The sequence below is a fragment of the Hemibagrus wyckioides genome, linkage group LG11 (assembly GCF_019097595.1).
Source record: "Hemibagrus wyckioides isolate EC202008001 linkage group LG11, SWU_Hwy_1.0, whole genome shotgun sequence".
In the NCBI taxonomy this organism is placed as follows: Eukaryota; Metazoa; Chordata; class Actinopteri; order Siluriformes; family Bagridae; genus Hemibagrus; species Hemibagrus wyckioides.
The window spans coordinates 67,501-86,506 of NC_080720.1; the positions used below are offsets into that span (position 1 = coordinate 67,501).

The 19,006-nt window shown below is 48.2% G+C and overlaps 1 protein-coding gene across 2 annotated transcripts in view; it reads left to right on the forward strand.

Annotated features, from left to right (window-relative positions):
- pfkfb4b (6-phosphofructo-2-kinase/fructose-2,6-biphosphatase 4b) overlaps positions 1-19,006 on the forward strand; it is a 45,747-nt gene that overhangs the window by 20,695 nt on the left and 6,046 nt on the right. Inside the window, exon 10 of one of the 2 annotated variants that reach the window (XM_058403092.1) lies at positions 126-230. The exons of the other annotated variant lie outside the window; for it this stretch is intronic. Within the exon in view, the coding sequence (XP_058259075.1) occupies positions 126-230 (105 nt within the window). The remainder of the gene's footprint in view (positions 1-125; positions 231-19,006) is intronic. 2 annotated transcript variants of the gene reach the window in all.

Genomic DNA, 19,006 nt, shown 5'->3' on the forward strand with positions numbered 1-19,006 from the left:
CCTGCACACGCGCACACACACACACCCTGCACATGCACACACACAAAACATTCTGACTTCCTGGCAAAAGTATAAATCTGCCCTAAGCACCTGCTCTGTGTGTGTGTGTGTGTGTGTGTGTGCAGGGTGTGTGTGAGGAGATGATGTATGAGGAGATTCAGGAACATTATCCACTGGAATTTGCTCTGCGGGATCAGGACAAGTTTCGATATCGCTACCCTAAAGGAGAGGTACAGTGTTCACTCTGCAGGGTCCTAAATACCTCCAGGCGCACACACACAAACACCCTAAGTACCTCCAGGCACACACACACACACACACACACCCTAAATACCTCCACACACACACACACACAAACACCCTAAATACCTCCACACACACACACAAACACCCTAAATACCTCCAGGCACACACACACACACACACACACCCTAAATACCTCCACACACACACACACAAACACCCTAAATACCTCCACACACACACACACACACAAACACCCTAAATACCTCCACACACACACACACACACACCCTAAATACCTCCACACACACACACACAAACACCCTAAATACCTCCACACACACACACACACACACACACACACACACACCCTAAATACCTCCACACACACACACACACCCTAAATACCTCCACACACACACACACACACCCTAAATACCTCCACACACACACACCCTAAATACCTCCACACACACACACACACACACACACCCTAAATACCTCCACACACACACACTCACACACCCTAAATACCTCCTCACACACACACACACACAGACGCCCTAATTACCTCCACACACACACACACCCTAAATACCTCCACACACACACACACACACCCTAAATACCTCCACACACACACACACACACACCCTAAATACCTCCACACACACACACACCCTAAATACCTCCACACACACACACACCCTAAATACCTCCACACACACACACACACACCCTAAATACCTCCACACACACACACACACCCCCTAAATACCTCCACACACACACACACACACCCTAAATACCTCCACACACACACACAAACACCCTAAATACCTCCACACACACACACACCCTAAATACCTCCACACACACACACACACACCCTAAATACCTCCACACACACACACACACACCCTAAATACCTCCACACACACACACACACACACCCTAAATACTTCCACACACACACACACACCCTAAATACCTCCCCCCCCACACACACACACACCCTAAATACTCTCCCCACACACACACACAAACACCCTAAATACCTCCACACACACACACACACACGCTAAATACCTCCACACACACACACACACACACACACCCTATATACCTCCACACACACACACACCCTAAATACCTCCACACACACACACACACAAACACCCTAAATACCTCCACACACACACACACACACACACACACCCTAAATACCTCCACACACACACACACACACACACCCTAAATACCTCCACACACACACACACACACCCTAAATACCTCCACACACACACACACCCTAAATACCTCCACACACACACACACAAACACCCTAAATACCTCCACACACACACACACACACACACCCTAAATACCTCCACACACACACACACACACCCTAAATACCTCCACACACACACACACACCCTAAATACCTCCACACACACACACACACCCTAAATACCTCCACACACACACACACACACACCCTAAATACCTCCACACACACACACACACACCCTAAATACCTCCACACACACACACACACACACACCCTAAATACCTCCACACACACACACACACACACCCTAAATACCTCCACACACACACACACCCTAAATACCTCCACACACACACACCCTAAATACCTCCACACACACACACACACACACCCTAAATACCTCCACACACACACACACACACCCTAAATACCTCCACACACACACACACACACCCTAAATACCTCCACACACACACACACACACCCTAAATACCTCCACACACACACACACACACCCTAAATACCTCCACACACACACACACACCCTAAATACCTCCACACACACACACACACCCTAAATACCTCCACACACACACACACACCCTAAATACCTCCACACACACACACACACACCCTAAATACCTCCACACACACACACCCTAAATACCTCCACACACACACACACACACACCCTAAATACCTCCACACACACACACACACACACCCTAAATACCTCCACACACACACACACACCCTAAATACCTCCACACACACACACACACCCTAAATACCTCCACACACACACACACACACCCTAAATACCTCCACACACACACAAACACCCTAAATACCTCCACACACACACACACACACCCTAAATACCTCCACACACACACACACACACCCTAAATACCTCCACACACACACACCCTACATACCTCCACACACACACACACACACACCCTAAATACCTCCACACACACACACAAACACCCTATATACCTCCACACACACACACACACACACCCTAAATACCTCCACACACACACACACACACACCCTAAATACCTCCACACACACACACACACACCCTAAATACCTCCACACACACACACACACCCTAAATACCTCCACACACACACACACACACACACCCTAAATACCTCCACACACACACACACACACACCCTAAATACCTCCACACACACACACACACCCTAAATACCTCCACACACACACACACCCTAAATACCTCCACACACACACACACACACACACACACCCTAAATACCTCCACACACACACACACACACACACCCTAAATACCTCCACACACACACACACACCCTAAATACCTCCACACACACACACACACACCCTAAATACCTCCACACACACACACACACACCCTAAATACCTCCACACACACACACACACACACCCTAAATACCTCCACACACACACACCCTAAATACCTCCACACACACACACACACCCTAAATACCTCCACACACACACACACACACCCTAAATACCTCCACACACACACACACACACACCCTAAATACTTCCACACACACAAACACCCTAAATACTTCCACACACACACACACACACACACACCCTAAATACCTCCACACACACACCCTAAATACCTCCACACACACACACACACCCACACCCTAAATACCTCCACACACACACACACACCCTAAATACCTCCACACACACACACACACACACCCTAAATACCTCCACACACACACACACACACCCTAAATACCTCCACACACACACACACACACCCTAAATACCTCCACACACACACACCCTAAATACCTCCACACACACACACACACCCTAAATACCTACACACACACACACACACACACACACACACACACCCTAAATACCTCCACACACACACACACACACACCCTAAATACCTCCACACACACACACACACACACACCCTAAATACCTCCACACACACACACACAAACACCCTAAATACCTCCACACACACACACACACCCTAAATACCTCCACACACACACACACACACACCCTAAATACCTCCACACACACACACACACACACACCCTAAATACCTCCACACACACACACACACACCCTAAATACCTCCCACACACACACACACACCCTAAATACTCTCCACACACACACACACACACCCTAAATACCTCCACACACACACACACACACCCTAAATACCTCCACACACACACACACACATCCTAAATACCTCCACACACACACACACACCCTAAATACCTCCACACACACACACACACACCCTAAATACCTCCACACACACACACACACACCCTAAATACCTCCACACACACACACACACCCTAAATACCTCCACACACACACACACACCCTAAATACCTCCACCACACACACACACACACCCTAAATACCTCCACACACACACACACACACACCCTAAATACCTCCCCCCCCCACACACACACACCCCAAATACCTCCCCCCACACACCCACAAACACCCCCAAAACCTCCACACACAGACACCCCAAATACCTCCACACACCCACACACACCCTAAATACCTCCACACACACACACACACACCCTAAATACCTCCACACACACACACACACACACCCTAAATACCTCCACACACACACACACACACACACCCTAAATACCTCCACACACACACACACACAAACACCCTAAATACCTCCACACACACACACACAAACACCCTAAATACCTCCACACACACACACACACACCCTAAATACCTCCACACACACACACACACACCCTAAATACCTCCACACACACACACACACCCTAAATACCTCCACACACACACACACAAACACTCTAAATACCTCCACACACACACACACACACCCTAAATACCTCCACACACACACACACACACACACACCCTAAATACCTCCACACACACACACACACACCCTAAATACCTCCACACACACACACACACACACCCTAAATACCTCCACACACACACACACACACACCCTAAATACCTCCACACACACACACACACACACACCCTAAATACCTCCACACACACACACACACACACACCCTAAATACCTCCACACACACACACACACACACACTCTCCACACACACACACACACACCCTAAATACCTCCACACACACACACACACACCCTAAATACCTCCACACACACACACACACACCCTAAATACCTCCACACACACACACACACACACCCTAAATACCTCCACACACACACACACACACACCCTAAATACCTCCACACACACACACACACACACACCCTAAATACCTCCACACACACACACACCCTAAATACCTCCACACACACACACACAAACACCCTAAATACCTCCACACACACACACACACACACACACACACACACACCCTAAATACCTCCACACACACACACACACACCCTAAATACCTCCACACACACACACACACACCTTAAATACCTCCACACACACACACACCCTAAATACCTCCACACACACACACACACACACCCTAAATACCTCCACACACACACACACACACCCTAAATACCTCCCCCCACACACACACACACCCTAAATACCTCCCCACACACACACACACACCCTAAATACCTCCACACACACACACACACACCCTAAATACCTCCACACACACACACACACACACCCTAAATACCTCCACACACACACACACACACACCTAAATACCTCCACACACACACACACACCCTAAATACCTCCACACACACACACACCCTAAATACCTCCACACACACACACACACACCCTAAATACCTCCACACACACACACACACCCTAAATACCTCCACACACACACACACACACCCTAAATACCTCCACACACACACACACACACCCTAAATACCTCCACACACACACACACACCCTAAATACCTCCACACACACACACACACACCCTAAATACCTCCACACACACACACACCCTAAATACCTCCACACACACACACACACACACCCTAAATACCTCCACACACACACACACAAACACCCTAAATACCTCCACACACACACACACACCTAAATACCTCCACACACACACACACACACCCTAAATACCTCCACACACACACACACACACACCCTAAATACCTCCACACACACACACACACACACCCTAAATACTCCCACACACACACACACACACCCTAAATACCTCCACACACACACACACACACCCTAAATACCTCCACACACACACACACACACCCTAAATACCTCCCCACACACACACACACACACCCTAAATACCTCCCCACACACACACACACACACCCTAAATACCTCCACACACACACACACACACCCTAAATACCTCCACACACACACACACACACCCTAAATACCTCCACACACACACACCCTAAATACCTCCACACACACACACACACACCCTAAATACCTCCACACACACACACACACCCTAAATACCTCCACACACACACACACCCTAAATACCTCCACACACACACACACACACCCTAAATACCTCCACACACACACAAACACCCTAAATACCTCCACACACACAAACACCCTAAATACCTCCCCCCACACACACACACACCCTAAATACCTCCCCACACACACACACACACCCTAAATACCTCCCCCCACACACACACACACCCTAAATAATTCTCCCTCCACACACACACACACACACACACACCTAAATACTCTCCACACACACACACACACACCCTAAATACCTCCACACACACACACACACACACACACAAACACCCTAAATACCTCCACACACACACACACACCCTAAATACCTCCACACACACACACACACACACAAACACCCTAAATACCTCCACACACACACACACACACACACACACCCTAAATACCTCCACACACACACACACACACACCCTAAATACCTCCACACACACACACCCTAAATACCTCCACACACACACACACACACACACCCTAAATACCTCCACACACACACACACACACACCCTAAATACCTCCACACACACACACACACACCCTAAATACCTCCACACACACACACACACACACCCTAAATGGGGCACCTCCACACACACACACACACACACCCTAAATACTCTCACACACACACACACACCTAAATATCACACACACACACACACCCTAAATACCTCCACACACACACACACACACCCTAAATACTCTCCACACACACACACACACACACCCTAAATACCTCCACACACACACACACACACACACCCTAAATACTCTCCACACACACACACACAAACACCCTAAATACCTCCACACACACACACAAACACACCTAAATACCTCCACACACACACACACACACACCCTAAATACCTACACACACACACACACTAAATCTCACACACACACACACACACCTAAATACCTCCACACACACACACACACACACACCCTAAATACCTCCACACACACACACACACACACACCCTAAATACCTCACACACACACACACACACCCTAAATACCTCCACACACACACACACACACACACCCTAAATACCTCACACACACACACACACACACCCTAAATACCTCCACACACACACACACACCCTAAATACCTCCACACACACACAACACACACACACACACACACACCCTAAATACCTCCACACACACACACACACACACCCTAAATACCTCCACACACACACACACATCCTAAATACCTCCACACACACACACACACCCTAAATACCTCCACACACACACACACACACACCCTAAATACCTCCACACACACACATCCTAAATACCTCCACACACACACACACACACACCCTAAATACCTCCACACACACACCCTAAATACCTCCACACACACACACACACACACACACACACCCTAAATACCTCCACACACACACACACACACCCTAAATACCTCCACACACACACACACACACCCTAAATACCTCCACACACACACACACAAACACCCTAAATACCTCCACACACACACACACACACACACCCTAAATACCTCCACACACACACACACACACCCTAAATACCTCCACACACACACACACACACACCCTAAATACCTCCACACACACACACACACACCCTAAATACCTCCACACACACACACACAAACACCCTAAATACCTCCACACACACACACACACACACCCTAAATACCTCCACACACACACACACACACACCCTAAATACCTCCACACACACACACACACACACACCCTAAATACCTCCACACACACATCCTAAATACCTCCACACACACACACACACCCTAAATACCTCCACACACACACACACACACAAACACCCTAAATACCTCCACACACACAAACACCCTAAATACCTCCCCCCACACACACACACACCCTAAATACCTCCCCACACACACACACACACCCTAAATACCTCCACACACACACACACACACCCTAAATACCTCCACACACACACAAACACCCTAAATACCTCCACACACACAAACACCCTAAATACCTCCACACACACACACACACCCTAAATACCTCCCCACACACACACACACACCCTAAATACCTCCCCCCACACACACACACAAACGCCCTAAATACCTCCACACACACACACCCTAAATACCTCCACACACACACACACACACCCTAAATACCTCCACACACACACACACAAACACCCTAAATACCTCCACACACACACACACACACACACCCTAAATACCTCCACACACACACACACACACCCTAAATACCTCCACACACACACACACACCCTAAATACCTCCACACACACACACACAAACACCCTAAATACCTCCACACACACACACACACACACCCTAAATACCTCCACACACACACAAACACCCTAAATACCTCCACAACACACACACACACCCTAAATACCTCCACACATCACACACACACACACCCTAAATACCTCCACACACACACACACACACACACCCTAAATACCTCCACACACACACACACACACACCCTAAATACTCTCCACACACACACACACACACACACCCTAAATACCTCCACACACACAAACACCCTAAATACCTCCCCCCACACACACACACACCCTAAATACCTCCCCACACACACACACACACCCTAAACACCTCCCCCCACACACCCACACAAACACCCTAACAACCTCCACACACACACACACACCCTAAATACCTCCACACACACACACACACACACCCTAAATACCTCCACACACACACACACAAACACCCTAAATACCTCCACACACACACACACACACACACACCCTAAATACCTCCACACACACACACACACACACACCCTAAATACCTCCACACACACACACACACACCCTAAATACCTCCACACACACACACACAAACACTCTAAATACCTCCACACACACACACACACCCTAAATACCTCCACACACACACACACACCCTAAATACCTCCACACACACACACACACACCCTAAATGCCTCCACACACTCACACACACACACCCTAAATACCTCCACACACACACACACACCCTAAATACCTCCACACACACTCACACACCCTAAATACTCTCCACACACACACACACACACCTAAATACCTCCACACACACACACACCCTAAATACCTCCACACACACACACACACACACACCACACACACCCTAAATACCTCACACACACACACACACACCCTAAATACTCCCACACACACACACACACACCCTAAATACCTCCACACACACACAAACACACACCCTAAATACCTCCACACACACACACCACACACACCCTAAATACCTCCACACACACACACACACACCCTAAATACCTCCACACACACACACACACACCTAAATACCTCCACACACACACACACACACCCTAAATACCTCACACACACACACACACACACCCTAAATACCTCCACACACACACACACAACACACACACACCCCTAAATACCTCCACACACACACACACACACACACCCTAAATACCTCCACACACACACACACCCTAAATACCTCCACACACACACAAACACCCTAAATACCTCCACACACACAAACACCCTAAATACCTCCACACACACACACACACCCTAAATACCTACACACACACACACACACACACACACACACACACACACACCCTAAATACCTCCACACACACACACACACACACACACCCTAAATACCTCCACACACACACACACACACACCCTAAATACCTCCACACACACACACCCTAAATACCTCCACACACACACACACACACACCCTAAATACCTCCACACACACACACACACACACCCTAAATACCTCCACACACACACACACCCTAAATACCTCCACACACACACACACACACACACCCTAAATACCTCCACACACACACACACACACCCTAAATACCTCCACACACACACACACACACACACACAAACACCCTAAATACCTCCACACACACACACACACCCCTAAATACTCCACACACACACACACCCTAAATTCCTCCACACACACCCACACACACCCTAAATACTTCCACACACACACACCCTAAATACCTCCACACACACACACACAAACACCCTAAATACCTCCACACACACACACACACACACACACACCCTAAATACCTCCACACACACACACACACACCCTAAATACCTCCACACACACACACACACACACCCTAAATACCTCCACACACACACACAAACACCCTAAATACCTCCACACACACACACACACACACCCTAAATACTTCCACACACACACACACAAACACCCTAAATACTTCCACACACACACACACACACACACACCCTAAATACCTCCACACACACACACCACCCACACACACACACCCTAAATACCCCCACACACACACACACACACCCTAAATACCTCCACACACACACACACACACACACACACCCTAAATACCTCCACACACACACACACACACCTAAATACCTCCACACACACACACACACACACACACCTAAATACCTCCACACACACACACACACACCCCTAAATACCTCCACACACACACACACACACACCCTAAATACCTCCACACACACACACCACCACCCCCCTAAATACCTCCACACACACACAAACACACCCTAAATACCTCCACACACACACACACACAAACACCCTAAATACCTCCACACACACACACACACACACACACACACCCCTAAATACCTCCACACACACACACACACACCTTAAATACCTCCACACACACACACACCCTAAATACCTCCACACACACACACACACACACCCTAAATACCTCCACACACACACACACACCCTAAATACCTCCACACACACACACACACACACCCTAAATACCTCTTCACACACCACACACACACCCTAAATACCTCCACACACACACCCATCACACCACCTAAATACCTCCACACACACACACACACACACACCCTAAATACCTCCACACACACACACACACACCCTAAATACCTCCACACACACACACACCCTAAATACCTCCACACACACACACACACCCTAAATACCTCCACACACACCCTATATACCTCCACACACACCCACACACACACCCTAAATACCTCCACACACACACACACAAACACCCTAAATACCTCCACACACACACCCTAAATACCTCCACACACACACACACACCCTAAATACCTCCACACACACACCCTAAATACCTCCACACACACACACACACACAAACACCCTAAATACCTCCACACACACACACACACACCCCCTAAATACCTCCACACACACACACCCTAAATACCTCCACACACACACACACACACCCTAAATACCTCCACACACACACACACCCTAAATACCTCCACACACACACACACACACACACCCTAAATACCTCCACACACACACCCTAAATACCTCCACACACACACACACACACACACCCTAAATACCTCCACACACACACACACACACACACCCTAAATACCTCCACACACACACACACACACCCTAAATACCTCCACACACACACACACACCCTAAATACCTCCACACACACACACACACACACCCTAAATACCTCCACACACACACACACCCTAAATACCTCCACACACTCACACACACAAACCCTAAATACCTCCACACACACACACACACACACACCCTAAATACCTCCACACACACACACCCTAAATACCTCCACACACACCCTAAATACCGCCACACACACACACACACACACACACACACACCCTAAATACCTCCACACACACACACCCTAAATACCTCCACACACACCCTAAATACCTCCACACACACACACACAAACACCCTAAATACCTCCACACACACACACACAAACACCCTAAATACCTCCACACACACACACACACACACCCTAAATACCTCCACACACACAAACACACAAACACCCTAAATACCTCCACACACACACACAAACACCCTAAATACCTCCACACACACACACACACACCCTAAATACCTCCACACACACACACACACACCCTAAATACCTCCACACACACAAACACACACACACCCTAAATACCTCCACACACACAAACACACAAACACCCTAAATACCTCCACACACACACACACACACACAAACACCCTAAATACCTCCACACACACACACACACCCCCTAAATACCTCCACACACACACACCCTAAATACCTCCACACACACACACACACACACCCTAAATACCTCCACACACACACACACACACACACCCTAAATACCTCCACACACACACACACACCCTAAATACCTCCACACACACACACACACACACACACCCTAAATACCTCCACACACACACACACACACCCTAAATACTCTCCACACACACACACACCCTAAATACCTCACACACACACACACACACACACACCTAAATACCTCCACACACACACACACACACACCACACACCCTAAATACCTCCACACACACCCTAAATACCTCCACACACACACACACACACACACACACCCTAAATACCTCCACACACACCACCCTAAATACCTCCACACACACACCTAAATACCTCCACACACACACACACAAACACCCTAAATACCTCCACACACACACACACAAACACCCTAAATACCTCCACACACACACACACACACACCCTAAATACCTCCACACACACAAACACACAAACACCCTAAATACCTCCACACACACACACAAACACCCTAAATACCTCCACACACACACACACACACCCTAAATACCTCCACACACACAAACACACACACACCCTAAATACCTCCACACACACAAACACACAAACACCCTAAATACCTCCACACACACACACACACACACAAGCACCCTAAATACCTCCACACACACACACACACACACCCTAAATACCTCCACACACACACACACACACCCTAAATACCTCCACACACACACACACCCTAAATACCTCCACACACACACACACACACACACACACACACACACACACCCTAAATACCTCCACACACACACACACACACACCCTAAATACCTCCACACACACACACACACACACACACGCCCTAAATACCTCCACACACACACACACACACACCCTAAATACCTCCACACACACACACAAACACCCTAAACACCTCCACCCACACACACACACACACAAACACCCTAAATACCTCCACACACACACTCTCACACACACAAACACATCCTAAATATCTCCACACACACACTCACACACACACAACCTAAATGCCTCCACACACACACACACACACACCCTAAATACCTCCACACACACACACACACCCTAAATACCTCCACACACACTCACACCACACACACCTAAATACCTCCACACACTCACACACACACCCTAGATACCTCCACACACACACACACACACACACACCCTAAATACCTCCACACACACACACTCTCACACACCCCCTAAATACCTCCACACACACACTCACACACACACACACCCTAAATACCTCCACACACACACACACACACACACACACACCCTAAATACCTCCACACACACACACACCCTAAATACCTCCACACACACACACACACCCTAAATACCTCCACACACACACCCTAAATACCTCCACACACACACACACACACCCTAAATACCTCCACACACACACACACAAACACCCTAAATACCTCCACACACACACACACACCCCCTAAATACCTCCACACACACACACCCTAAATACCTCCCCACACACACACACACCCTAAATACCTCCACACACACACACACACACACCTAAATACCTCCACACACACACACACCTAAATACCTCACACACACACACACACACACACCTAAATACCTCCACACACACACACACACACCCTAAATACCTCCACACACACACACACACACACCCCTAAATACCTCCACACACACACACACACACCCCCTAAATACCTCACACACACACACACACCTAAATACCTCCACACACACACACACACCCTAAATACCTCCACACACACACACACACACACACACACCCTAAATACCTCACACACACACACACACACACACCTAAATACCTCCACACACACACACACACACACACCCTAAATACCTCCACACACACACACACACCCTAAATACCTACACACACACACACACACACACACACACACACACCCTAAATACCTCCACACACACACACACACACACCCTAAATACCTCCACACACACACACACACACACACCCTAAATACCTCCACACACACACACACACACACCCTAAATACCTCCACACACACACACACACACACCCTAAATACCTCCACACACACAAACACACACACACCCTAAATACCTCCACACACACAAACACACAACACACCTAAATACCTCCACACACACACACACACACACACACAAGCACCCTAAATACCTCCACACACACACACACACACCCTAAATACCTCCACACACACACACACACACACACCCTAAATACCTCCACACACACACACACACCTAAATACCTCACACACACACACACACACCTAAATACCTCCACACACACACACACACACACATCCTAAATACCTCCACACACACACACACACACACCCTAAATACCTCCACACACACACACACACACACCCTAAATACCTCCACACACACACACACACACCTTAATATACCTCCACACACACACACACACCCTAAATACCTCCACACACACACACACACACACCCTAAATACCTCCACACACACACACACACCCTAAATAAATACCTCCACACACACACACACACACACACACCTAAATACCTCCCACACACACACACACACACCCTAAATACCTCCACACACACACACACACACACACACACCCTAAATACCTCCACACACACACACCCTAAATACCTCCACACACACCCTAAATACCTCCACACACACACACACACACCCTAAATACCTCCACACACACACACACAAACACCCTAAATACCTCCACACACACACACACACACACCCTAAATACCTCCACACACACAAACACACAAACACCCTAAATACCTCCACACAAACACCCTAAATACCTCCACACACACACACACACACCCTAAATACCTCCACACACACACACACACACCCTAAATACCTCCACACACACAAACACACACACACCCTAAATACCTCCACACACACTCACACACACACCCTAAATACCTCCACACACACACACACACACACAAGCACCCTAAATACCTCCACACACACACACACACACACACACACCCTAAATACCTCCACACACACACACACACCCTAAATACCTCCACACACACACACACACACACCCTAAATACCTCCACACACACACACACACACACCCTAAATACCTCCACACACACACACACACACACACACCCTAAATACCTCCACACACACACACACACCCTAAATACCTCCACACACACACACACACACACGCACACACACCTAAATACCTCACACACACACACACACACCTAAATGCCTCCACACACACACACACCCTAAATACCTCCACACACACACACAAACACCCTAAACACCTCCACCCACACACACACACACACAAACACCCTAAATACCTCCACACACACACTCTCACACACACAAACACATCCTAAATACCTCCACACACACACTCACACACACACACCCTAAATGCCTCCACACACTCACACACACACACCCTAAATACCTCCACACACACTCACACACACACCCTAAATACCTCCACACACTCACACACACACCCTAGATACCTCCACACATACACTCACACACACACCCTAGATACCTCCACACACACACACACACACACCCTAAATACCTCCACACACACACACTCTCACACACCCCCTAAATACCTCCACACACACACTCACACACACACACCCCCTAAATACCTCCACACACACACACACACACCCCCTAAATACCTCCACACACACACACACACACACACACACCCTAAATACCTCCACACACACACACACACACCCTAAATACCTCCACACACACACACCCTAAATACCTCCACACACACACACACACACCCTAAATACCTCCACACACACACACACACACCCTAAATACCTCCACACACACACACACACCCTAAATACCTCCACACACACACACACACACACACACACCCTAAATACCTCCACACACACACACACACACACACCCTAAATACCTCCACACACACACACACACACCCTAAATACCTCCACACACACACACACACACACACCCTAAATACCTCCACACACACACACACACACACACACCCTAAATACCTCCACACACACACACACACACCCTAAATACCTCCACACACACAAACACACACACACCCTAAATACCTCCACACACACAAACACACAAACACCCTAAATACCTCCACACACACACACACACACACACACACAAGCACCCTAAATACCTCCACACACACACACACACACCCTAAATACCTCCACACACACACCCTAAATACCTCCACACACACACACACACCCCACACACACACACACACCCTAAATACCTCCACACACACACACACACACACACCCTAAATACCTCCACACACACACACACACACACCCTAAATACCTCCACACACACACACACACCCTAAATACCTCCACACACACACACACACACCTTAAATACCTCCACACACACACACACCCTAAATACCTCCACACACACACACACACACACCCTAAATACCTCCACACACACACACACACACACACACACACCCTAAATACCTCCACACACACCCTAAATACCTCCACACACACACACACACACACACACACCCTAAATACCTCCACACACACACACCCTAAATACCTCCACACACACCCTAAATACCTCCACACACACACACACACACCCTAAATACCTCCACACACACACACACAAACACCCTAAATACCTCCACACCACACACACACACACACTCTAAATTCCCCCTCACACACACACACAAACTCCCTAGATACCTTCACACACACACACACACACACACCTAAATACCTCCACACACACACACACACACACCTAAATACCTCACACACACACACACACACACCTAAATACCTCCACACACACAAACACACACACCCCCTAAATACCTCCACACACACACACACACACCCCCTAAATACCTCCACACACACACACACACACACACACACCCTAAATACCTCCACACACACACACACACACACACACACCCTAAATACCTCCACACACACACACACACACCCTAAATACCTCCACACACACACACACAGATCATACACACACACACACACACACACACACACACCCTAAATGCCTCCACACACACACACACACACACCCTAAATACCTCCACACACACACACACACACACCCTAAATACCTCCACACACACACACACACACACGCCCTAAATACCTCCACACACACACACACACACACCCTAAATACCTCCACACACACACACAAACACCCTAAACACCTCCACCCACACACACACACACACAAACACCCTAAATACCTCCACACACACACACACACACACCTAAATACCTCTCACACACACAAACACATCCTAAATACCTCCACACACACACTCACACACACACACCCTAAATGCCTCCACACACACACACACACACACTCACACACACACACCCTAAATACCTCCACACACACACACACACACACCCCTAAATACCTCCACACACACTCACACACACACCCTAAATACCTCCACACACTCACACACACACCCTAGATACCTCCACACACACACACACACACACCCTAAATACCTCCACACACACACACTCTCACACACCCCCTAACTACCTCCACACACACACTCACACACACACACACCCTAAATACCTCCACACACACACACACACACCCTAAATACCTCCACACACACACACACCCTAAATACCTCCACACACACACACACACACACCCTAAATACTTCCACACACACACACACAAACACCCTAAATACTTCCACACACACACACACACACACACACCCTAAATACCTCCACACACACACACACACCCTAAATACCTCCACACACACACACACACCCTAAATACCTCCACACACACACACACACCCTAAATACCTCCACACACACACACACACACCCCCTAAATACCTCCACACACACACACACACACACCCTAAATACCTCCACACACACACACACACCCTAAATACCTCCACACACACACCCTAAATACCTCCACACACACACACACACACCCCCTAAATACCTCCACACACACACACACACACACACACACCCTAAATACCTCCACACACACACACACACACACACACACACCCTAAAGACCTCCACACACATACACACACCCTAAATACCTCCACACACACACACACACACACACCTAAATACTCTCCACACACACACACACACACACCTAAATACCTCCACACACACACACACACACACACCTAAATACCTCCACACACACACACACACACACACACCTAAATACCTCCACACACACACACAAACACCCTAAATACCTCCACACACACACGCCCTAAATACCTCCACACACACACACACACACACCCTAAATACCTCCACACACACACACACACACACACACAAACACCCTAAACACCTCCACCCACACACACACACACACAAACACCCTAAATACCTCCACACACACACACTCTCACACACACAAACACACC